Source organism: Aethalodelphis obliquidens, unplaced genomic scaffold (assembly GCF_003676395.1).
Source record: "Aethalodelphis obliquidens isolate GAN/ISIS:26980383/991018 unplaced genomic scaffold, ASM367639v1 scaffold68, whole genome shotgun sequence".
Classification (NCBI taxonomy): domain Eukaryota; kingdom Metazoa; phylum Chordata; class Mammalia; order Artiodactyla; family Delphinidae; genus Aethalodelphis; species Aethalodelphis obliquidens.
In genome coordinates this window covers 3,229,462-3,255,193 of record NW_020838012.1, presented here as the reverse complement: position 1 = coordinate 3,255,193, position 25,732 = coordinate 3,229,462, and the positions used below count along the sequence as shown (strand labels likewise).

At 35.1% G+C, this 25,732-nt stretch overlaps 2 protein-coding genes across 8 annotated transcripts in view; one reads left to right on the top strand and one right to left on the bottom strand.

Moving 5' to 3' along the window:
* The window catches only part of WWP1 (WW domain containing E3 ubiquitin protein ligase 1), a 112,515-nt gene extending 102,146 nt beyond the window's left edge, over positions 1-10,369 (top strand). For 2 of the 4 annotated variants that reach the window (XM_027089766.1, XM_027089768.1), the window contains 4 exons: positions 705-809; positions 3,335-3,431; positions 3,847-3,919; positions 9,675-10,155. In XM_027089766.1, the coding sequence (XP_026945567.1) occupies positions 705-809; positions 3,335-3,431; positions 3,847-3,919; positions 9,675-9,774 (375 nt within the window). In that variant the 3' untranslated portion in view covers positions 9,775-10,155. Of the gene's footprint in view, positions 1-704; positions 810-3,334; positions 3,432-3,846; positions 3,920-9,674 lie in introns of all 4 variants that reach the window. The other 2 variants (XM_027089767.1, XM_027089769.1) reach the window with 2 other exon arrangements.
* A 6,307-nt stretch (positions 10,370-16,676) lies between these two features.
* Positions 16,677-25,732, bottom strand: part of RMDN1 (regulator of microtubule dynamics 1) — a 38,033-nt gene continuing 28,977 nt past the window's right edge. For 3 of the 4 annotated variants that reach the window (XM_027089687.1, XM_027089689.1, XM_027089688.1), the window contains 5 exons: positions 22,642-22,697; positions 21,197-21,284; positions 19,707-19,737; positions 17,214-17,347; positions 16,677-16,806 (listed from right to left, as the gene is read on the bottom strand). In XM_027089687.1, coding sequence (XP_026945488.1) covers positions 16,756-16,806; positions 17,214-17,347; positions 19,707-19,737; positions 21,197-21,284; positions 22,642-22,697 — 360 coding nt within the window. In that variant the 3' untranslated portion in view covers positions 16,677-16,755. The remainder of the gene's footprint in view (positions 16,807-17,213; positions 17,348-19,706; positions 19,738-21,196; positions 21,285-22,641; positions 22,698-25,732) is intronic. The other variant, XM_027089690.1, reaches the window with a different exon arrangement.

Here is a 25,732-nt window from a genome sequence, read left to right as displayed (position 1 = left end):
TCACCTAGAGCCAAAGATAAGGATGGTGGTTTTAACTGCGACAAGGGACACGATGGAAATATTCTACCTATTGATTATGGTAGTGGTTACACCGGTGTATACATCTGTCAAAGCATCTAACTCTGTACTTAAAATATGCACATTTTATTGTATGTAAATTATAGATCATAGTTAACTTATGAGAAATAAAGTATTATACTTTTTTATCTTATTATGCCAAAAATAGTTTTCATCCCATATATAATAAACTGGAGTTAATTTGAAAATGTCACGTATGTAGAATATTTTATTCCCAAAGCCTGGATAGATGAATAACAAGAGGTTAGTATATTTTTAATTTTAAATAGATAAGGTAGCATAGATTTAAGAAAAAGAAGAACTAGAAATTTATTTGTAATCTGTATGTCTAATTATAGTAAAAGAGATTGTTCTGGCACACAGCTGATGTTTTTCTTGATGAATAGTTACTTTAAATGTTTTCAGTTTAAGTTCAGTAAACATGGGTAAGATAAAGTGCCATAGAATTCTGCATGTTAAATTGCCACAGATTTTGTTGGATTTGCTTACTGTGACCTTTATTTGATGTACACATAGCTGTTTACATAATTATGCATGTGCATAGCTGGGCATTAGCAGATTTCAGTCATATGGTTACTCTCTTCACTAAATCTTTACTGTGACCTGATACTGTGCTCCTTTCCCAGGTCATGTTGTGTGGCATGCAGGAGGTTGACTTAGCAGATTGGCAGAGAAACACGGTGTATCGACATTATACCAGAAACAGCAAGCAGATCATCTGGTTTTGGCAGGTATTTGCTTTTATCTTTTTGAATCAAAGTACTCAAAGAAAATGTTTTCTAATGAAATGGGGGTTTGAAAACAGTTCACTTTTAAAGTTGAGACTGCTTTTAGACATGGTATTTAGTCTTTGAATTTTAAGTCGGAAGTGCATAGTGTGAATACTTGTTAAAGGATTTTCCATTGCTTTTTTCCTAAATGAAAGAATAAATGACTATCTTCTTTAAATAATAGCTTAATGGTAATAGTTGTAGGTATAACTTTTTTTTCTAGTAGTATGAAAGTATTCTATAAATTCCACTTAATTCTAGAAGTAAATGAGGAAGTATGTTTTTAATGAGAAAGTCAATGCAGATACTTAATTCCTCTAAAGGTGATAATATGCCAGGGAGTTAGAACAATCTAGAGGATAATGTCCAGGAATGACTTTTCTTTCCTCTCTCTCCTTTCTCTCTCTCTCTCTCTCACACACACACTCTTTCTCTCTCTTTCCCTCTCCTTTCTTTTGTTTGTGTGTTGTTTGAAATTTAAAATCTCTAGGCCAGGGATATTATCCACATAAATTTACTAATTGAGACTCATTTGAGCAGCTTAGTAACTGAACATCTGGTGTACTTGTGCTTAACTGTTTCACTTTCAGGTGAAAAGCCTGGGTTTTTCTGTTACTATAGAAAGATTTTCCAAAGGTTGCATCTTTTCATAAGGATATGTCATATGTTTATTGCTCCATACTTTAAAGAAGTGTGGACACTTCTAGAAATTTATCCTATGGATACACTTCACATATGCAAAATGGCTCATACCAGAGTATTTATTGCTACATTATTGGTACACTAGTGAAGACTTGAGACACCTAAATGTCCGTCAGGGGGAACTGAGTAAATAAATTGTAATATATCCATTATGTAATTCTGTACCTTGTCATCATTCTTTTTCTTAATGCAAATTAACAAAAATATTGGAGGATAATATTTTTCAATACAATATTAAGGGGAAAAAGGTGTGTATATTATTTGGTTAAAAGGAAAATATATATTCTGTATAGACAGAGTGTCTGCTAGTGTATGAATACAGCATCTGTAAAGGTAGAGGGCACGCGAGCAGCAGTTGCAGAGAGCTGACATTGAAGCAGAGGTGCATGTGTGGGCTGCTCTTCCTGCTGTGCCCTTCTACTGCCTTTGAGTTCCACACTATGTGCATGTATTATCTATTGTAAAAAAAAAAATAAAGAAATAAACAAAAAGGTAAGAATAACTCTATTTTCAAGCCTGAAACATCAGAATTGCATCACATACAGAATGTGTGCAGGTATCTGTAATCTTCCCTTTTAGGCTCATTACCAGCTTCTTACTCCTTTTGTTCCCTGACTTTCCCTTTGGACTTTGTATTTATATACTCGAGGAGCTTAAGCCTTGAGTTATGTAAATCCAAATGAATAGTTGTGTTTTCTGAATTGGGTTTGTTTCGGGGACAGTGGTGAGGTTTATGCCAGACCTGGTAATAAGCTGTATTTCTTTGTCTTGATGAAATATGTTGCCTCAGCACAATTCTGTGCAGAAACATTTTTGGTCATAATTAGCACAACATTTTGTCCTATTGTTACCTAAAGTTTAGTCCCTGTTTTTAAGATACATTTCTACTCTCAGACTATTCCCTAAGTTCCTTGCCTTCGGTTGTAAGATACTCAGACCAATTCAGATCAGTATTTCACATTACCCATTTATGTCCACTTTGAAAAGAGATAGTCTGTGAACTAGATATATTTTTAGAAGAATGCATACTTTAGATTTTCAAGTATGAAGAAGAGAATTGGGAAAATGATGTTTAGTGGAAGAAAATACCACAAACTATTGAAAGTGGCAGTTGGGAAGTATTTGTTCATCTTTGGTAGCTTACAGCGGAGAAGGGTAGGTGGCTCGGGTCAGGATAACAGTGGTTTAGAGCTCAGCCAGACCTGAGTTCAAATCTTAGTTCTGCTACTTATTAGCAGTTTGAGAAGGACAAATTATTTCACCTCTCCAGGCCTCCATTTTCTTATATGTATACTGCGGACACTAATGATAGTAACTATCTCATAATATTGTCGTAAGGGCCAAATACACAAAAAGCATATGGCACAGCACATGGCAGGAGGCCTCAACAGGTGACAGCTGTAATAGTGTAGCCCAGCCACATCTGCCCTGGTCAGCGGTCTGACAGTGGACAAATGACAACCTTTCTAGGCCTCCATTTCCTCTCTGTAAGATGGATATAATAATAACAATAGTGGCCAACCTATGGTGTGATTGTGAGGATTAACTGAAGTAAAAGATTGTTAGTGTACCGAGCATAGTGCCTAGCCTGAATAAATGATGAATGCTGCAGCCACTTACCACATATATTTTAAAACTAGTTTGTGTTAAATTTCTTCTCCTTCAAGTTAAATTCTTAAGTTTCCAGAAGAAATTTAAGAATAATTTAAGGCTCTACTATTTTCACTATTGAAGATAATCTAGTATTTATTTTATATTAAAGTAAATTTGATTTTGTTACACAGTTTGTGAAAGAGACAGACAATGAAGTAAGAATGCGACTACTGCAGTTTGTCACTGGAACCTGCCGTTTACCTCTAGGAGGATTTGCTGAGCTCATGGGTAAATGCAGTTTCTCTGTAGATAATTTTGGGAAAATAATGGCGTTTAGACATACAACAGACTTGAACCTAAGGATTCTTCTTCTGTGCTTTATGTAGGGCATCTACCGGAAGAAAGACAAATTAATGGTTAATATCGAATACACTTGTAACACAAAAATGAAAGTCTGCTCACAAAGCCTGGTTGGCCATTGCTTTGTGAAGGGAGCAAGATGCTGTAGAAATACTTATCTTTCCACTTTGTAATTCTTATTGCTGGATCTTCGCAGCAATAAGAAGTTTCTCTAGGCAGAAGTAACTTACATTGTAGTTTATTCTGTATCATTCAGGTTGACTATGTGACATGTTCTATTATTTGACTAGTTACCAAAAAGTGTAAAGGACCAGATAAATTTTGTCTTATTTTCCTGATTTAGGAAGTAATGGGCCTCAAAAATTTTGCATTGAAAAAGTCGGCAAAGATACCTGGTTACCAAGAAGCCACACATGGTAAGTTCAAGAATCTTAAATAGGAAGGTGAAAGCCAGAGTCTTTTTTTTTTAATGTAAGACCCAGTATAATTTCTTATTCATTAAAGTAGTCAGAATTTCAATTTTGAGAACAGGCTGATTAACATAGTATTCTATAACTAAACACATTAGAATGATTGGTTAATATAAATACTTGAGAAATGTATCCATTGATTCAACAAATATTTAGCATACCCACTATGTACAGAATGAGATTGAAGTGCTCTCTGCCTTTTATGAAGTTTGCGCTCCATTGGGGATGGGGACACAAAAGACACACAGGTAAACAACTCTTTGCAAATGCTAGGAGTCCTTCAAAGGAAACCAAGAGAACAACTAGAGGGGAACCTCCTTTGGATTGGGTGGTCAAGGAGGTTTCTTGGAAACTGTGATGTTTAAGTTGAGTTTGATAAATAGCATGCTGTGGGAAGAAACAGGGGAAGTGCACTCTTTGTACAGGGTCGTTTTTCAAGGAAATAAAAGATGCCTTGGTGTGAATGGAACTTAATGAATCGGGGAGGGGATAAAAGAATTTGGAAATGTAGGCAGGGGCTAAATTATGGTGGAGCCTTATCGGCTATTATAAGGAATTTGTTTCTAAGAACAATTAGAAGGCTTTGAAGAGTTTTAAATAGCAGATAATGAGATCCAAGAAAAATCAGTCTGGCAACAGAGGAGAGAGGGAATTGGATGAGTGAGTGCGGGGAGATTAGTTATAGAACTCTTATAGTCATCCAGGCAAAAGATGGTGATGGCTTAAATGTACGTGGTTCTTTCAGGAGATCAAAACTATTTTCACACTAAGTCATTTTTGCCTTTTTATTGTTTTGACATTTGCACTTGTGGTACCAAAGTAATGGTGGGTCAACTGCTGGTGACTTAGCACAAGTCAAGGCAGTGGCACAAAACTGCTATCTCTGCATTTTTCAACACCACACATTTGAAGTTTAAAGCAAAAAAAAAGCCAGGCTTATTGAAGGTTGTTCTTTATGAAGTATTAAAAGCTATTAACTTTATTAAATCTTGTTGCTTGAAGTATGTATGTAGCTTTTTTAACATTCTGTATGACAAAATGGGAAGTCTGCATAAAGCACTTTGGTGGCTGTCTTGAGGGGAAGCTTTTAGGCAGTTGTTGAGTTGTAAGCTGAACAGCTTGCTTTCTTTTTGGAACACTTTTTCTACTTGAAAACGTGACAGACAAACTGTTTATTCAGACTTTTTTCCTTGAGAATTAATGAAGTTTATTAATGAATTAATGAAGTAAAACTTGTCACCTTAAGGAAAACCACTAACAGCATTTGTTGCTGATGATAAAATTGAGGTTTCTGATTTTGCAAAAATCAGAATTTTGCAAAACTTGTATGTACCATCTTGAGCTTGACAGCTTCCCAAGACTTTTTTTAATATTTGAAAATTCTTTATAACTTGGTGAACCAGTATTTCCAAATGACCGATGCATGATGTTACAAACTCATGCATGGGTAAAACATGCATTCAAAGTGTAAAATAAACCAATGGATTTCATATAACAGAGTACAAAAAGTTATTTGATATGGTTTCAAAACCCATATTAGGCATAACCTTGTCAAATTTAGTATGCTATCAAAGAATAATATCCACAATTATCTGAAAAAAATGACTTGAGTACATCTCTGTTTTCTAACTGCATGTCTGTATGGGGACAGTTTTCATATGCTTAATCTAAAACAATATAGTCCCACAGAATAAATGCCCACATAGGTATCAGAATCCAGATGTCTTCTATTAAAATAGCCAGATATTAAAATGATTTGCAAAAATATGAAACAAGGTCACTCTTTTCACTGCTTTTTTGAAAACAGTCTTTTTTTTCATAAAAATTTTACTTTTATTTCAAAGTAAATTACTTTTAAAATTTGCTTTAACTTATAATATGGTAAATATCAACAGCTATAATTCACATAAACAAAAGCTCTTTGGGTTTCTCAGTATTTTTAGATGTGAAAAGGGATCCTGTGACCAAAAACATTTGAGAACACCAGGTTAGATTAAATTGGTGAATCCAATAGAGGAGAGATTGTTGAGGCAGGGACAGAGAGTTCATAACCAAAGAAGAAAATTCTTTAAGAAAGATGAAAAAAATTGGGATCTTGAGTGTGAGTTAAGGAATTCGCCTTTTATAAAAACAAGAACATTTCCTCTGTTGTAACAGAAGAGGAAGGAAAGTTGGATGTAAACTATAGATAGATTTGAGATTTTGTGAAAGAATAGAGTTTAATCCACCGTTGGTTTGTTTTCTCAGAGTATAAGGTTGAGGTCACTGGCTAACAGTGAAGAAAGGAAAGACTTGAGGAGAAAGAAAGGAGAGCTGTCATAGAGTAGAAATATGGCTGAGAATGCTGGATAACATTAGATTGTCCACTTGGATCTACTAGTTCATCTAAAGTGACAATAATCTACCTAAGCTGTCAGATTTTCCCTGCAGTAATTTTCAACTGTTAAGGTACAAGGAATGAGAAAGTAGAAGGTTGTATTCATTCAGGGTTTGAGTTTGAGTAAGTTCAAAAAGGAGAGAGAGGGTTTTAAAATATTTGCAAGGCAGTGATTATAATGATGGACCATGACCTCTAAAGTAATTATAATGATGGGCTGTGGCTTAAGTAAAAAGTGAAGATAGGAAGAGTCTGAGGACAAGATAGGATGGTGAGAAAGGTTGGCATTTTAATTGAAATAAGTTGGGAAAGACAGATAATCAGAGAATAGAGTGTTTTAATTAGTAACTTCCTTTACTGGTGATGACAAGGTTCAAGGTATGATACTGAAGTAGAGGAACAGGTCACTGAGGAAGGGCAAGAATTGAGAGGCTGTGGCATTGCATGTCACCCATGTGAATGAGAGGACTATGAAGAAGGTGCCAGAGATTTCACTGAGTGAAGGAACATGGTCAGCAGGTGATAGCAAAAAGTGCAGAAAGAAGGCTGCATAGCCAGACTGTGTTTGCCTCAGAGGAGGAAAGTTTGTTTACTGGCTGCAGAGGAAATAGAATATTTCAGACTAGCGGGATTTCAGTTAAGGCAAGAGAGGAGTTGTTAAGACTATAGAAGCCTGCAAATCATAAAATATAAGTCCAAAAGAATGGATTGGAAAGGTCTGACACAGGTGGGGATTTAATTCAGATCAGGGGAAATATGGTTGATCAGTATTGGGATGAGAATTTAGATGAAAATAGATGACCCAGAAAGACTTGAGTCTTCGGTAGTGACTGAGGTAAGCAGTGCCATAATCTATGGTGGAAGCATTCCTGATTATTCTCAGATTGGGTCCTACTGCTTTCATCCCCAGTGCTTTGCTTAGTGAGGTGGCAGCTTTCAGGGCAGGGGTGCTGCAGGCTATATACAGTGTATAGCAAGCCAACAGAGTACTGTTCCCTTAGAGTCCATGAGAAAAGTATTGATGTCTTCCTTTTTTATATATAAGAAAATAGAAGTAGCAAACTTTACTCAAAGCTGAAACTAAAACAAAAGCTAAAATAAAACTTAAAATAGTATTCTGATATTCACATAGTAAGTACTCAATAAAAGATGAATAGATTTTAGGATGTCTTTGTCCTTTTGTAAGCCAGCACAAAACATAATGGCTGATGTCTTAAAACAGAACCCTGTTTTGGATGTTTTAAAGTAATACATTTTCTTATGTGGTTCAACTCAACATTTACGAAATGTCTACTGTATACAGAATGGATCTGTGTTAGGAGAGTAGAGATGACTCTGCCCTTGTGGCTTTTGGAATCTAATGGAAAAAAAACAGTCAGTCATAATACAGAGTAAAGTAAATGCTAAAACAGAAGTAAAAAAAGCTTATGTATTACAAATGCCAACTCTCTACATATATTCACCTTCCATATTATATTCATGGATAAACATGACCATAGTTTGTGTATAATGTTTTAATTTTCACCAAATCCAAGAATTTACAGCATTTGCTAGGTCCTCACATGTGAAAAATAAAATTTTTACTTCGTCCTTCTGAAAAAAAAAAAAAAGCTTATGGAGAGGGGAATTATTAAGTCTGTATAACATGTTCAAGGAGAATTCTTGGAGGAAGTTGTAGCATTTGGACTGATTCTTAATAATATTTTTATAGGCAGAAAAGGGTATTCCAGAACATAGGAGAGCCATAAGAGCATGGTCATAGAACAGAAAAGTGTGTGGTATGCTTGGAGAACATTAAATAAGTTGATAGGGGCTATACCAAACAGCATAGGCTTCCTTGCCCACTTCCCCATCCTTAGTCATTAGAAGCAGCAGAGGTTTTTTAAACCATCATGTCTTTTTAAGAAAGTACCCCTGGCAATGATATAAGGCTATATAGGTTGTGAAGAAGTTAAAAAAAAAAAAAGGATGCAAGATCAGTAGGCAGGAAATACTGATGGTCTAGATAAAAGATGATGGGGAAGTATATATAGGAGAATATAGTAGCAATAGAAATGATCAGGAGGGAAAAGATGGGGGATATTTAGTAAATAGAATGACAATTTGACAGAGGCAGGTGACTGGTTAGTATAGGGCTCTATTGAAAAATTTTTTCCTGACCTCAGCTCAGAATCAGACTATACCTTGAGGCATAGTTTAAAGGTGGGGGTGGGGAGGGGGCACACAATGGGAAGATATATAGTCCTCTTAACTGTTACTGTTAAATTAACAACTTTTCAAACAGAATAACATGGTCTGAGAAGAATACCATTTTAATTGGCTGCCTTGTTTCAAAAGGCTCTTTCTTGATTTACAGGTTTCCTGACTCTTATAAGGGCAGATAACTGGTAGGAGTAGTAGAAGGGAACTGGATAATCTATAGAAACCTTCCACATGAGAAAATGAAAGTACAGAAAGGTTTTGACTTCTCAGAGCTATTTCACTAGACACTAATAGTGGGGACCAAAATCCAAAACTCCTGAATCTTAACCCAGCTACTCAGTGCTGTATCTTAAAAAAATTAAATGTTATTTCACATCTTTGTAAATTGTAAAACAGTACATTGATGTTTTAAGCATTTTCAATATTTTCTACATTTCATCAGTTAATCCCAGCAGGGAATCCTTTGAGTCTAGCAAGACTGTAAGCATATTATTTTAGAAACGGTTATACATATGATGAGATTATTTGAAAAGACAAAAATATATATTTGGTTATTGACTGTCTCCACCCTAGAATGTAAGTTCAGTGAGGACAAGGACTTTACTTTTTCATCATTGTATCACTAGCTCCTGGAAAAATACCTGATATATTAAAGATTCTCAATAAATAACTGATGAATGAATTGGTGGGTGAGTGAAAGAAATGGACTCTTTAACCCAAGAGAAGTTAGGGGGACACAATGTAACAATAATAGTATAGAAAAGAGAAAAATTAGTGCTTCTTTAAAAAAAATTCCAGCAGTTTTATCCATATTGCTACAATTATTATTTTTAATTCTAGCTTTCTCTGGGAAACGTTAAAATATTTTTGTGACTAGGTCTTAAATTTGAATTGACTGCTGTAAGAAAATTTGTATATTTAATATTATATTTGTTAAGTAATAAATTAGTAAATAATAGTAAATAATAAAGTAGTAAATTGTGTGTTAGAATACTTCTGGCAAAATTTTTACATTCTTCCAGTTAGTTTTTCAAATGTGCTTTAAAAAAATATTGTATTAGAAGTCTTTTCAGAGTTTGTTTTATTGAAAACACATCTGATTTTGTTTTTGTTTTTGTTCAGTTTTAATCGCTTGGATCTACCACCATATAAGAGTTATGAACAACTAAAGGAAAAACTTCTTTTTGCAATAGAAGAGACAGAGGGATTTGGACAAGAATGAATGTGGCTTCTTGTCTTGGAGGAGCTCTTGCATTTAAATACCCCAGCCAAGAAAAGTTGCACAGATAGTGTATATAAGCTGTTCATTCTGTACAGTGAATTTTCTGAACCCCTCAAAGTATAAATGTTTTCCGTTCTTCCACAGAAATATGCAAAACAGTTCATCCTTTTCTACTTTATTTATTGTTCCCTTGAAGTGACTGACTAGGAAAAAAATCATCCTTAAATTTTGAAGTTGAAGGAAGCAAGAGACTTTATTAAAAATAAGTATATATCTATATAAGCATATATGATAGTGGCTCTAGTTTTATAGAGCTCAGAGTGTATTAAACATGACAGCCGTTCATTCAAAAATAATCTGGATTTGCTTTACCTTGTTTCTGTTATCCAGGGGAAGAAGTACAAATTACTCCATGTTTTTTTTCCCTTTGTAACACCTCTTGAGGGTGTTTTGTTGCATGGCTGTTCAGGAAGGTATTAAGGGCTTAGGCCAAAATCTTACTTTGAATATGTTAAAAAATGCTGCTGGCTTTTCTTAAGATGGGTGCTTGAACCTGTCAGTTTGTTTTAAATAAATACAGTAGTTGAAAATTTTCCCTCTTTGCTACATCTCTAATATAGTCAGAGTCATGAATGAAACCGTAACTTACATGAAAGTCATATACTAGATCTACTACCATTTAGTTTATTCTAGAAATTGGAGAGAATTCACTGAGTAGCATAGAGGTTTGTTTACATGTTACTTTGGGATGCTAGGTATTTGTGGAATTAAAAAGAATCAGGCACTTCTGTACTTTAGTTTTAAAATATGTGATGTTCTTTAAATTCATAATAAATTGATGCAATTTGATACTTAGGAACATATAAAAAGGTAATGTGAACTTTTCTGCTTTTGTTTGTGTTCAAAGTTTTGGTTTCATAAAACCAGATGGATTGAAGACTTACATAAGCATTTGAAAACTCAAGTCTACTGATTTTCTGTGACTGTTTGCATATCTTCATTCCTCTTAAATTCATGAAAATTCCATGTATCTGAATAAGCTTATAAAAAATATTTTGGTCTCCCCCCTCCTTTTTACATAGATTACTATTTTTGTTCCAATAACACTTTTTGTTTTTCATTATCAAGGACATTTACTGAACTACAAAAATGTATAACAAGTTAAAATCTGATGTGAATATTAATGCTGCTTTAGCAAGCTGGGCTTCCCTATTAATATAAAAATTTAAATTTCCACTTGTAGCATTATTTCAGTATGTACTGTAAATTTCATTAACTTAAAATTTTTTTTTTACAACCATGGAACTGACGTCTTAGAATGCTACCTGTAACATATTTCACTACTAAGTACATACAGAAGATACTAGTATACAATTTTAACTTCCCTAAACAGTTTTTGTTTTGCCAAAATTTTATTTTTCTACATATTAATTTAGATGGTCTTCTGCATTTTTATTCAGAATCCATAGTAAAGATGAAATAAAGTCCGTGATCCACTCGCTCGAATAGACTCTTTTCCCAAATCCTCACTATTAATGTTCTAGTTATCTTCATGCCTAATGAATAAAAAACAAACAAAAAACAAGAAAACTAATGTACAGAACAGACTATGCAATAGAGGGTGACTAGTCTTCAAAAGGGCTGCTTAAATTATACCATGAAAGTACCACAGCTGATGAAGTTTGCTGACAGAAGTTACTGTCATTCAGTAGAGGCATGAGAGAACATCATGTAGCACATTGGAATGAAGACAGGAAGCTTTCAGGGTGCCCATCCCCCCTTCTCACTTAAGGTAAGAAATTACCATACAACAGATGAGGCTACACAGAGCCTACGGAGAGACCAAACCAGCTTTCTGGAGAAGGCTGGTTTGGAGAACTTATCAGGTCCTTCTATCTTTCATATTAATTGTAGAAATCCAGACCTATAGGCAGGATTTATTGTCTTGATATACCTACTCAGTGTCAGTGAGAGAAACCTGAGACTTGTTTTTTCCCCCTCTTCCCATCCCTGTCCTGTGCTGGGCCAGGCAGAGAAATTGGAAGTGCAGGGCTCACTGTGCCTGAACACAGACACTTCATGAGGAAATCAGCAAACGAGGGAGGCTCAGAAACAGGTTCATACTGTCACTTCATTTCAGTGCCACTACCCACCACCACCACCACTAAACAGCCCAGTCAGTGGGTCACAGGCACAACACAGTTTCAGCAATCAGATTAGTTGTTTGTCTTCCAGGAAAAGAAGCTACAAGTGGTGTTTTTGTTTTTAGTACTTCCAGGGCAGTTAAAGTCAAAAGGGTTAACAAAACTCTTTGCCCTCCAGCCTTAGGTCAACCACCTAGCTTTTCCAGTTCTCAAAACTAGATAGGGTGGTATGGGCCAACAATGTCAGGCAATGCTGCTTCTGTTTAAAATAGCCCGACTGGTGTGTTGCATCTGGACTGGGAAAACTCCAGGCACTTAATACGAAACCATAGCTGTGGACTTCCCAGAATGTGGAAACTTGTAACTGTATTTCCCTTTGAGATTCCTGCGCTGTCACCTGGGGAGATGATACTCCTGGGAGCTGCATGGATATGCTGCTACACAGACTGCTGCTGTAAGGTCATCTTTTGAATGTAAGGAGGCCTGACATTGACCTGCTGGGTGAGCTATGGTTTGTGTCCTTCTGAGTAAATTGGGGCCAGATGAAGCCTACTGTGGGCTTTTTGAGTCTTACTATTTGGCTGAACCTAAGATCCTCTAGTGGGCATTACAGAAGTCGAACAGAAATCATCTCCGGTTGAAATAGGCAGATGAGACAATAAAGGTTCTTTTATAAGTCCACTGAACTTAAAAGCCAAACTTGAAGTCTACTGGGGATTTGGTCTGTCTCTCAAGGGAAAAGCCCAGACCTCATCAGAGGAGCCTTTACCTTAATGAGGTTCCTTTGTACCTAGTGTATACTCTTCAGTCACAAGACAGAGAAACATACAGGGCAGTGCAATGGGCCAGAACAGGACATTCGTTAAATAAACTTCATGGCCCTTGCCAAAGTAATCAACCCCTCCTATTTTTTCTTCCCAGTAATGCCCAGGTACAGTCCAAACAGGTTGTATAGTGAACACCACATGAATACAACAAAAAAATAAAAGGGGAAACCCCCCCCCCCAATCAACAAAGAGTAAAAGTCCAAAAGGGCCTCACTTTGGCAGCACGTATACTGAAATTGGAACAAAAGAGTCATCTCCTAAATTCCAAATTTTCTCTCCCCAGTCTTGACCAAGGAGAACACAATCAGATGATAATAGCATTTTTAAATATTTACTGATACTCATGGTAAATACATGTTCTTTAATCCTCACAATTCCATTAGGTTATTGTTTTTTTGTTGTTTGCTCCTTGTAATTGTTTATTTTAAAAAGTGAGTCTGAGAGAAGTCATTTTTACAAAGTCCACAGCTGTTCCACAGTCTATGATTAAACACTCAGATAGGAAAATTTCTGGTAACAAGGAGTTAATTGAGAGCTTTCAGATTATAGTAGGATAACAGCCACATTCCAAATCAGATTTCTTCTCTCATTCTTAAAAGGAAACAGATGCATAAGAGGCAGTTATAATCACCCACAGCCCATGTCTGTAGTATGTTTAAAAGACAGAAAACTACAAACTTCTGTTTACATGTATGTGGAGAAAAAGGCATCTCAAACTAGCAGTCAGCTCTGGAACACTCAAGAACCAAGTCAAGTAGGGACTGCACAGGAAGGAGAATATAATGGGGTCTCAGGGTTCATTCCCGGAAGTAGTAGATCCCACCCTGAGTGGAGAAATGCGAAGAACCAGTGTGAGAACTGGTAAATCAGACTCCTGGGAACTCAAAAGAAAGAGGTTGAGGAAGCACACATAATCAGAATCTTGGGAAAGTACCACGTTTTGGAGAAGGCAGCTATTGCATTGTAAAGAAAGAAAAAAGATAGCTCTATAAAAGACCCAGCAACCACACTTCTGGATGTTTATCCCACAGAGATTAAAATTTGTTGATATAGTTATATCAGCCTTAAGTTCATAGCAGCCAGACTGGAAACAGCTTAAATGGCCTAAGGTGGATAGTTAAATAAACTGGTACACCCATACAATGAAATATAATCAACAATAAAAAGGAACTACTGACTGAATTTAGATGCTTCTCAAAAAGGAGTTATGCTGAATGAAAAAATTCAATCCCAAAAGGTCACATTCTGTATGATCCATTTATATAATGTTCTTGAAATAACAAAATTATAAAGAACAGATAAGTGGTTGTCAGACTTAGGGATGATGGCAGGGAATGGGTTTGACTATAAAGGCATAGCACTAAGAATTTTTGTGATGGAACAGTTCTGTATCTTGATTGTGGCAGTTACAAAAATTTACACGTGACAAAACTGCACAGAACACACACACAAGTGAGATCACTTAAAAGTGGTAAAATCTGAATAAGGTCTGTGGACTGTACAGTTTCCTGGTTTTGATATTGCACCATAGTTACGTTACCACTGAGGCAAACTGAGGGACGGATACACAGGACCTCTCTGTGTACTATTTTTTGACAACTTCTTATGAATCTATATTTCAAAGCAAAAAAATTTTTTAAAGCCCTATATAATATCAAAGACAGAGCCTCCCCTCCATAAAAGGCTTTACTACTGAAAGATAGATACCTTATTTTACAAAAACTGTGTAGTACAGGATATTTATTACTGAACTAATCCAAACCCCTTACCTCCCCCATTTGATAACCTGGTGTTGCTGGTAACTCAGCACACACAAAAAGTCACACCTCCAAAAAATAACATTCAAAGTCACTCTAAATAAAGTGAAAACTGAAAATGAGGAAATTTCAGATGAAAATGCTCAACACAGAGAAAACAGTAAAATTCTTAAGCACAATATACTAGTATGAATTAAATATAAATAAATAACTGCAGACACGAAAAAATCCAAATTAGAAATTCAAAACTGGACAAACAACATGAGGATGTGAAATGCCTGTTAACTGAAGTCAATCAGGAAAAAAAAATTGAAGAAAAAGACAAAAACATCTCAGAAGTGAAGACAAACAGTATCTAAGGAAGAAAACATAAAAAAAATAAGGGACATGGAAGATAGAAATGAAAGAAGCCAAGAAAATGAAACTGAGAGGTAAAAGAAAAATTAGAGAAGTGATAAATACAAAAGGCAAAGATCTAATATACATATAATTAACTTGAGTCCCTGAAAATAAGATGGAACACTTTTTTTTTTTTTTTGTGGTATGCGGGCCTCTCTGCTGCGGCCTCTCCCGTTGCGGAGCACAGGCTCCAGACGCGCAGGCTCAGCGGCCGTGGCTCACGGGCCCAGCCGCTCCGCAGCACGTGGGATCTTCCCAGACCAGGGCGTGAACTCGCGTCCCCTGCATTGGCAGGCAGACTCTCAACCACTGCGCCACCAGGGAAGCCCGGAACAGTGTTTCCTTAAGTGCTGTCAGTAAGGCCATTCTGGAATGAGGGACAATCTATAAGACAATTGGACTGGCCCCTTCAAAAAGTCAATGCTGTGAGAAAAAAAAAGATGGGGTTACTGTTCTAGCTTTAAAAAAACTAAGGCAGAAAATTAAATGCAATCTATGATCTTTGAATCTTGGTTTTTAAAAGTGTAAGACATTTTAGGACATTTGAGGATATTTGAATATGGTTGGATATTAGATGATGATAAAGAATTACTGTTAACATTCTAGTTGTGATATGGACTTGTATTTATTTAGAAGGATGTCCTTATTCTGAGATGATGAATGCTGAAGTATTTAGGGATGAAATATGTCTGCTATTAACTTTAAAAGTTTAGAAATATATATAAATAAGAATATCACACATAAGTAAAATATAGCAAAAGATTAGCAGTTGCTGAACCAGAGATGGGTTTATAAGAGTCCAATATTTTCAGTTTTCCCTTCTGTTTGAAAATATACATGATAAACTGAAACAGCACATACCCACATTACCTGTGTTTTCCCTTTGAGAAAAATCCACCTACACATACACTCTCAGATTTCTATAGGTGGCATTCAAGATACTACTTTTTACAAAACAAGATTTTTGTAGTGGTGGCATCCCCAGTATCACTGTCCTGCCTATTTAAAACATCTTAATTTCCATTTCCCCCTTGAGTTCTGTGATCCTTTCACCCCATTAGGGAATAGAATTTGAGCTCGCCTAGTGATAAAATCAAACCACTTGTAAGACTACCTCACATTTTAAAAAAGAAACCACTCCATTTTCAGTCCTCTCATGACTTATTTCCTTATGCAGGTTGGCTCCAAGATATATCATTTAACTACTTTATACCAAGAACTCTCATCATCCTAACCTCCTAACATTCACTGTACCTTCTCTGCAAGATCTCAGCTTTGAATCAATCCAGCTAGAAAATGCACTCCCCTATGTCACCTCTTCCACAGAGCTTTCTTTTCTTTTTTTTTTTTTTTTTTGTGGTACGCAGACCTCTCACTGTTGTGGCCTCTCCCGTTGCAGAGCACAGGCTGCGGACGCGCAGGCTCATTGGCCATGGCTCACGAGCCCAGCCGCTCCGCGGCATGTGGGATCTTCCCAGACCGGGGCACGAACCCATGTTCCCTGCATCAGCAGGCAGACTCCCAACCACTGCGCCACCAGGGAAGCCCGAGCTTTCTTTTCTTGATCTCCCATCCTGATGTGATCCAATTCATACCCTTTGTATTGCTGGTGTCTCAGGTGCACAATAATCTCAGCCTCTAAGCCATGGATATCTCTCTACCACTCTTACAGCAATTATTTCTTTTGCCTTGTTATTTGTGAAGAAGTCTAGAATTTTGTATATTTAATTTGTTAAATGGTCCCGACATTAAAAGAACTGAGAAAACAGCCATAGAACAGTATGGTTAATGTATTTATTATCTTTATAATTTGATGAAAAGGCACTGCTTCTTAGATATTTCACTGAAAAATTCTCAGTTCTTGTCACTGAAACCTGTAAGCAACTGAGCAGCTTCTGTCTGTATCTAAAATGGAAGAATACATATTATAAAACAGTACAGCACAGAGATCAACTTGTGAAACAAGTTTATAAAGTAGTTTCTAAGAATTTCCAAAAAACCAGGATAGCACACTGTAAGAATAAAATTTCTTAGAGAACTTGTCCACATTAGTACATGTCCCTTGCCTTTCATGTTTTAGAAATCTTTTTCTATCTGCTATATATATGTCAAACAGGAATAATTCTATATTGCAGCAAGTAATTCATACATGTTTGTTGATAGTAACTATTTGCTATACACATTTGAAATAAACACTGTTATTTAACAATACGCATTTGGACAATTACGTTTTTAAAGAAGTTCTTGATTCACCTTTACTTAATGTGCCTCAGTGGAAACCTATCTGCCTTACTTTATTGGAGATGTTTTACCTGTTTATCCTCCTCTGTGTGCGCTGCATAGTCCTTGGCTTTTGATAGCCAGAAAGCAGCAAGCTTTTTGTTGTGTAGCTTCAAATATGTCTTTCCTAGAAGGAGCAAGTTTTTGCTGTAGAAGTTTGGATCCACTGTACATAAGAAAAACAATTTAAATTTATCTCATATGAAATAGTATTGCTCTTATTTTTAAAGGCTTAATTTTTTTCATCTAAATTCCAGTAATATACTTGTGTGGTCAATAAATGATTAGGCTAATTAGAATTCTCTTTTGTTCAACTATACATATCTCAAAAAATTTTATAATTACCATTTATTGTCTACTGTGTGCCAGGCACTATATTACACACATTTCTCATTTTCACAGCAATTTTATAAAATTGGTACTCTATTTAATAGATGGAAAACAGGGTCCTGATAGAATATAAGCTCCAGAAGGATAAGGGGTTTCTTTTTATCATCTCTTTTGCTCCCTGCATCCGAAGTGCCTAGAACAGTGCCTAGAACTGTACTCAATATACATTTGCTGAATGAGTAAATGAAATCATGATGATATGTGTATGTGTGTATACACACACACATTTGGTCAACCTTTACTGAATGTGGGCTGTGTTTAAGCACAGATAAACAAAGTCTCTGCTCTTTTGGAATTTATAATGAAAAGGAAAGACAAGCATGAGCACAACTAAATGTAATAAAGGAATAAAAGGAATGCTTTGATAGGTGTACAAATTTTAAAGTGCTATGAGAAACCAAAGAAAAAGCAACTAACTAAGAGGTTACACCTGGGCTAACGTGGAGGCTGAATAGAATTTTAGCAGGATTCTTGGCTGAAGAAAAAATGTGAACAAAAAGCCTATGAATGAAAGCATGGGACTGTCTCACTAACTTCATTAATTCTTTATACAGTTTCCTCCTGTCAACCTGGGACCCTTCTATATTCAAAGCATAATTCTTCCTGGATATAATTTATGATTAACTCCATTTGCCCCTTAACCCAAAATTGTTTTATTTCTTTAATGTGAACATATTTGTGAGATGCCATGTTGATGTGCTTAAAGTTTCCTTGGAGTTAAGTAAATTCATTCCTTCATTCATTCGTCTACTTATTCAGCAAATTTGCCAAGCATTATGTGCTAAGCAATGAGGATTCAATTGTGAGCAAGAAGACAGAGTCCCCATCTTCCCTGAATTTAGTTTTAGACATGTAAACAAATATTCATACTATGCAGTGATAAGGGCCATGATGGAGGAAGTAAAAGGTACTAAAAGCATAGGAGGAGCTTCTAAACCAGACATAGGCCATAATAAGGAAAGGGCCCCCCCTAGAGGAAGTGACCTTGAAGGTAAAACCTGGAGGATGACTGGAATTACCAAGGATTATTTTAGTTCCACAAGAGTATGACCATGTTTTTTTCAACAACCCGAATCCTTAAACCTCTAAGGCCCTATTTTAACTTTGCAATTACACTTCTAAGTCTCTGAGGAAACTGCATTCCCAGATCATATCCATGATAGTAAAACTACCATCTTGAGAGGATATCAATGGAAGGTAGTAACAGTAAATCAGAATTAATGTATTACAGATAGAGTTAAAATTCAGACAAAATTCTTTCTTTAGAAGAAATGCGTTTTAAAAAGTGCTTTGCTATCATGAAAACATTTGAACAAGTCCACATGAGTAGGCTCTAAAATTTAATAAATTGTCTTTAATTTTCTTCTGATTAAGTTTTATAGGAATATATTTGCAATGGTTTTTTTTTGGGGGGTGTACTTGGTAACAAAGGCTTATGTCCCTTACTTCTCTAGTTTCTCCTATTAATATTAGGAAGGATAATCTTAGGATAGGCTGATGTTCTCTAGGCTGGCTATTTCTTCAAAGTAAGAGTGCAGGAAACTCTTTGTCACAAAAGACAGTATCTACAATAGAACAAAAACTGGCCTGTTTTAAAACCAGAGAGTTCTCATTTCAGTGCCATCTGAAATTTGCTGAGAGAGTCCATCTTAAAAAAGTATTTTTCTGTAACTATATGTAAGGTGACAGGCGTTAACTAAATTTGGTGTTGTGATCGTTTCGCAAGGCATACAAAGCTAATACACGAAGCTAATACAATGTTATATGTCAATTATACTTCAATTAAAAAATAATAAAAACTTTAAATGAAAATAAATAAATGCCTCTGATTAGCTGTGTGATCTTACATAAACAGTTAATCTGTCAAAGCCTCCTCTCAAAAAGGAAGGTTGAATTACATCAAATGAAGGACCATTCCAGAATTACAGCTCTAAATTCAGTAGCAGTCTATTTCTTACTCAGGTGATCTTTACTAAATAAGGACTTTAAAAATTATTTGATAATGTCTAGCTCAAAAAGAAGTTTATGAAGTATATCAGAACAAATAACTTATTTCTGTTTAAAAAATTCCTATTATATGTGAAGCATTCATACAATTTTAAGTATATTAGTATGTGAAATAAAAAATTTGTTACCTTGCTCTGCCCTGTGAAAGTAGCCTAAGGCCTGTTAAAAAGACAAAAAAAACAAACTTAATGAAAAGTATTAAAACAGAGTCAATTTAAAATAAAGCATTTTCTCAAAAGATCTATTCCTATATTAAATATAAGACAGGAAGTAAATTAAAACATCTTAAAAAAAATCTTAAAATAATGGTCCCAAATGTAAAATAGACAGCTAATGGGAAGCAGCCACATAACACAGGGAGATCAGCTCGGTGCTTTGTGACCACCTAGAGGGGTGGGATAGGGAGGGTGGGAGGGAGATGCAAGAGGGAGGAGATACAGGGACATATGTATATGTATAGCTGATTCACTTTGTTATAAAGGAGAAACTAACATACCATTGTAAAGCAATTATACTCCAATAAAGATGCTAAAAAATAATAATAATGGTCAATTCATCAACAGTGAGAGGTTAATATAGCAAAATTGACCATAACAATATTAAATCATCAGAAAACGGATTACAATTATGTGGACCATTTCTAGTAATAACTTGACTACTACTTAGAACTCATACCAAACTGGCATCACATGCAGAGAGGAAAGAACATTATCATGTGCAACTCAGATACTTTGACCTTTCTCTTCTTAAATCATAACAGGGACTACCAATAAAAACTAGATAAAATCAAAAGCTGAGTTTATTCAGTGATACGTAAGTCGTGCCAATGAATTTTTTAAGTCCTTTATTACTGAAATTCCTGTATAAAATTTTAAGGTCAGTCTGAAACTCCCTGCTGATCGTGTCTTTTTTTCTTAGAATGCACATTCTTTTTAATAACAAATATTTCCCAACTCTGTTCTAACTATACAACTAAATATTCTTTGCATCAAATTCTGCGCTATAGCTTCACAGAAAACATTATGATCCAAGTATTGGAACAACTTTTTCAACTGTCTGCTTCCTTACTCTGAAAATTTTGTGATGAGTAAACCCAAAATATTTGCCCAGAAATCCCTTTCAAATTTTATTTTTAACAGGAGAAGCAAAAGGCCTTGGAAATATGAGAGACCATGAGCCTTTCAAACCTGCTGTGAAAAAAAAGTTATAATTACTTTTCATTTATCAATACAAACACATGTTTTAATGTCCAGGTAAATGACTCGTATCTTACGGAATGTGTACCTAAAACATGCTAAGAAGCAAATGCTATATTTCTTGTTCTATTTTATGATTTTTATGTGGTATAGATTTCAAGCAGAAAATGAAGGTAGATTTTAGCCATGGGTTATTTTAGCTGACAATATACCAGAATTATCAGCCACTCACCTAAAACGGAAAAAAAAACACTCACCAGTCACAGATAATAATTATTAATAAGGCTTTCTGATAAGATAGTTGCACTGGATCATTAGAAACCTGCTCAAGTCCCTCACTGATCAGAACTCCAGATGTGTGGACACTGTAGAGTGACAGAGCAGTTAAGAAATCAGTACTAACTTAAAGGACATCACACTACCTCCTCATAGGTGGAACTAGGAGGAGTTGCAAACAGCATTTCAGCAATTCTTCTTTGATACCAAGGCATTTCAGCAAATGTGTAACACCTATGGGGAAATAAAATGACACGTACATTCAAATTAGTTCTTAAAGAGAACTAAGCATCTTAACAGATATAAAAGGAATCTTCTATTATATGTTTAAACAGTCTGTACTTTCCATAATATCCAGTAGGTTAATATTTGTACTGAATTATCTAGGGACTGATTTATGTTGGTCCATCAATTACAGTGTATACTGTGACAGTATAAATAGTAAGTAATATTTATAACAGTAATGATAATACAGTACATCATTCACCTTTTGAGTGCTCACTTTGTGCCAAGTGCTGAGCTAAGTGATTCTCTCATTACTCCTTACAATAACTAAATGAAATAGAATCGTTACCCCTATATTTTTACATAAAAATTAACTCAGAGAAGTTAAAAAAAAATAACAAAACTAAACATGATATACCTAAATAACAATGGCAACCAACAATTTAAAGTCTACATATTTGAAAGGGTGTGGCAAATATTTACCATCCAAAGCTCTTGACAATTTTCTGAAATAAGTAGGAAAAAAAGTGTTGGATCTTTGATTAGGGTCTGAACTCCTTGAGGATGAAACTATTTCATTCATGTTTGCTTGCCAGCATCTTAATTACTGACTGTCCCTCAACTGTCATTAATTCTCAGTAAGTGTTTTCTTAGTTGAATGTGTCCTTTATCCTGAAGGATATTTACTTCTCTTTTAAAAGAGTTTGATATGGGACTTTGCACTGTTACCCCTCATAGAAGACAATAAATACTCAGCTCTGTAGACTACACCCAAAGAAAACAGTGGCAAACCCGTCTCAAGAAAGACTCTCAAAACAGTAAGCATTTAACACATTGGTTTACGCTCATACCAGCAAAATAATGATGTGCTCTGAACAAAGCTTACATAAAAATGGAAAGATACTGAAAGTCAGATTATATTATACCTCAGATGAATCAGACTGTATTTGACACACCTTGAAGATACCAAGACCCTCTTAGGGCATCCTAGTGTATTACTATAGTTAGATTAATCCAATTCCATTTAGTCTGGTAAATAAGAATAGTCTTTCCCAAAAAAAGGAATTTAAAGGTCTAATGAAGAGTTTCAATGCCTTTTTAGTCTTAGTACGTTTCTAAATGATCTGAATAACAATGTTTAACAAGATCACAATCAAATTTAGTTATTTTCTAAATACTAAACACTAAATAACCAGTACAACTGCTAGTTAATATAATGGATTAAACACTCTTGACTGCCAAATAATATTTTTAAACATTTTATATTTTGCTTTTTTATATACTACCAAACAAGATATGTATACATACTACAAAATAAGATCATACTAAAAACCACTGAAGTATTTATTTAAAGAAATTTTCTTACCAAATACCCATAAGGTGAATTGCGGTAGCATCTTTAGGGTTGAGTTCAATTGCTTTCTAACAAGAAATGAGAAAATGAATCATATTTGTTTCCTAAACACCAATAAGTACTTTACTATGTTTGCTGAAGAAACCATGATTAAAAACAATTGCAACTCTGCATTTTAATTTTTCTGATAATCAACAGCAACTTTTTTCCTAATTTTTTTAACACCTTTATTGGAGTATAATTGCTTTACAGTGTTGTGTTAGTTTCTGTTGTATAACAAAGTGAATCATATATGTATACATATATCCCCCTAACCCCTCCCTCTTGCATCCCTCCTAATTTTTTAATTAAATTTATTTCAGTACACTATCAATGCCTTATACGAAGGTTACTATTTTATAAGATTCAGAGGGACTTCCCTGGTGGTCCAGTGGTTAAGATTCTGCCTGCCAATGCAGGTGACAGGTTCAATCCCTGGTCCGGGAAGATCCCACATGCCGCCGGAGCAACTAAGCCCATACGCCACAACTACTGAGCCCATGCATCACAACTACTGAGCCCACGTGCCTAGAGCCCATGCTCTGCAACAAGAGAAGCCACCGCAATGAGAAGCCCATGCACTGCAACGAAGAGTAGCACCCCGTTCACCACAACTAGAGAAAGCCCGTGTGCAGCAACAAAGACCCAGCACAGCCAAAAATAATAAAATAAATAAAATTTTTAAAAAATAAAAAAAAGATTCAGAAAATGATAGGATTTATCAAGATGAAGAAAATACAAAATCTGTAAACAAATCTAATTTTGAAAACTAATAATCTATAGCTCTCAATATTTCTTCTAGATTAAAGGAAAAATAAATAAGAAAGTTCCTTTTTGGCAAATCCTGTATCACTATTGAGTAAAAGTATTCTTTGTTAAAAGAACAAAATACAAAATAATTTTAGAAAGTCTCTTCCTATGTGCAAATTTTGTTTAACTTCCCCATCTACACTTAACAAAGGAAAAATAAATACTACTTGTTCACAGAATTTATTAATTATGTATAATATAAAATATATTGATAAAAGTCTCCCTAATTTCTATTTACTATGTGAAAGTCCTATGTGAACTAATGTAAAGCATAAACTACAGAATAACTTTAAAGAAATGACTCCTCCTTTTACATTATTTTGTTGAAAACCACTCAGGAAATCTCATAGATTAATGTTAATGCTACTAATGATAAAGAAAGTTTTAAAAAAATTAGGACTCCCTAGCATATGCTTTTCTATAGACACATATTTTCACTTTCAGTTGATAATGTGTGAGATACACATTTTCAAATATCTGTACTGGTTACCAGAGTGGTTCTGAAGCCAGACCACCAAGGTTTAAATCACAGCTCAATGACTTCTTACTTTTTGACCTTGGCAAGTTCTATATTCTTTCCATGCCTGAGTTTGCTCTTGCATAGGATCAAGAAAGCAGTACACCTACCTTATAGGGTTGTGGTGAAAATTAAATGAACAAGTAACAGGAGGTGCTTAACACAGTAATATTTTCTATCATCAGGATCATCATTATTTTTACCTTTCATAAGTTTCAGACTCTTTATTACCACCACTGATCATAATGTTAGTAACGGAAGAGATAATAGCTAAAATAAGGCTAATCAAGTATGACTTAGCAGAAATCCTGTTATCAACAATATGGGTAAGAATCAGCACTGACCTAATTTTTACTTTTCTATAAACAGATATGATTTACATGGCAAAATATATTTTAAAGTATATACAACTTATATTCAAAGCAACCTTTCCCAATCAGCGTTCCACTAGAAAATTAAGCCCTACAAAAAATTATATGAGTAACTACATTTTCCATTCTACCAAGAATGGTACAAAGCTAGTCCATTTTGATGCAAGGAAGAGAAGTTAATTCATCATATACAATCGATGCCTTGGGGCATTACAGTTTAATTTTCTTTTGGGATGGATTGAGAGGGGCTACTCTCAAGCAAACCTTTTCTTTTGTAATTCTTTCTGCCATTAGTTTAAACATCTTCAAAAACAATGCAAAGATAATAATTCCTTATGACTTTAGATGTAATAATGGAATCTGAATAGAAGTAGTATAAATGATCTTTTAGCATGTAAATACTTAACACTGTCATTTTTAAATAACACATACTCATTTGAAAACTTATGAAAAACATTAGTTATTTTTAAATAATCTATAGCCTTCACTGTTTCTTTAAAGTATACATTATATATTTTCTGCAGCATTTCATTATTCACATTGGAAGTTATCTGTCAGGTATTTCTACATCCCAAGGTACAAGTAATTTAAATGATTTATCCAATGACACTAAGTAAATTACTATATTTCACTGAATCTAAGATACCATAAACGTTATGACACATCATTATTTTATATACCACTAAGAAAAAAGCACTGCCAATTATAAGATACCACTGATTATATATAATGCAATCTGATTTCAAAGGTCTTAAAACGTGAAAAATGTATGTTATTAAATTGAAATATATATGTATGTGTATCAATATATACGTATATATGTGTGTTTGTGTGTTTGTGTATATATATACACTACTGATGCCCAAATAAGAAGCTAGGTCTCCTGACTCCTAGTCCAATGTTCTTTTCCACTAGTCATTACATTAACTAGGAATTGAGACTATAATGATAAATATGTTTGTTTTCATCACTTTCTCATCCTGTGTGTTTTTGAGATGGTCTATAATATCAAAAGACAGGGACTTCCCTGGTGGTGCAATGGTTAAGAATCCAAATGCCAATGCGGGGGACACGGGTTCGAGCCCTGGTCCGGGAAGATCCCACATGCCGCGGAGCAACTAAGCCCATGCGCCCCAACTACTGAGCCTGCGCTCTAGAGCCCGCTAGCCACAACTACTGAGCCCATGTGCCACAACTACTGAAGCCTGTGTACCTACAGCCCGTGCTCCACAACAAAGAGAAGCTACCACAATAAGAAACCCACACACCGCAACAAAAAGTAGCCCCCACTTGCTGCAACTAGAGAAACCCTGTGCATGGCAACAAAGACCCAACCCAGCCAAAAATGAAAGAGAGAGAGAGAGAG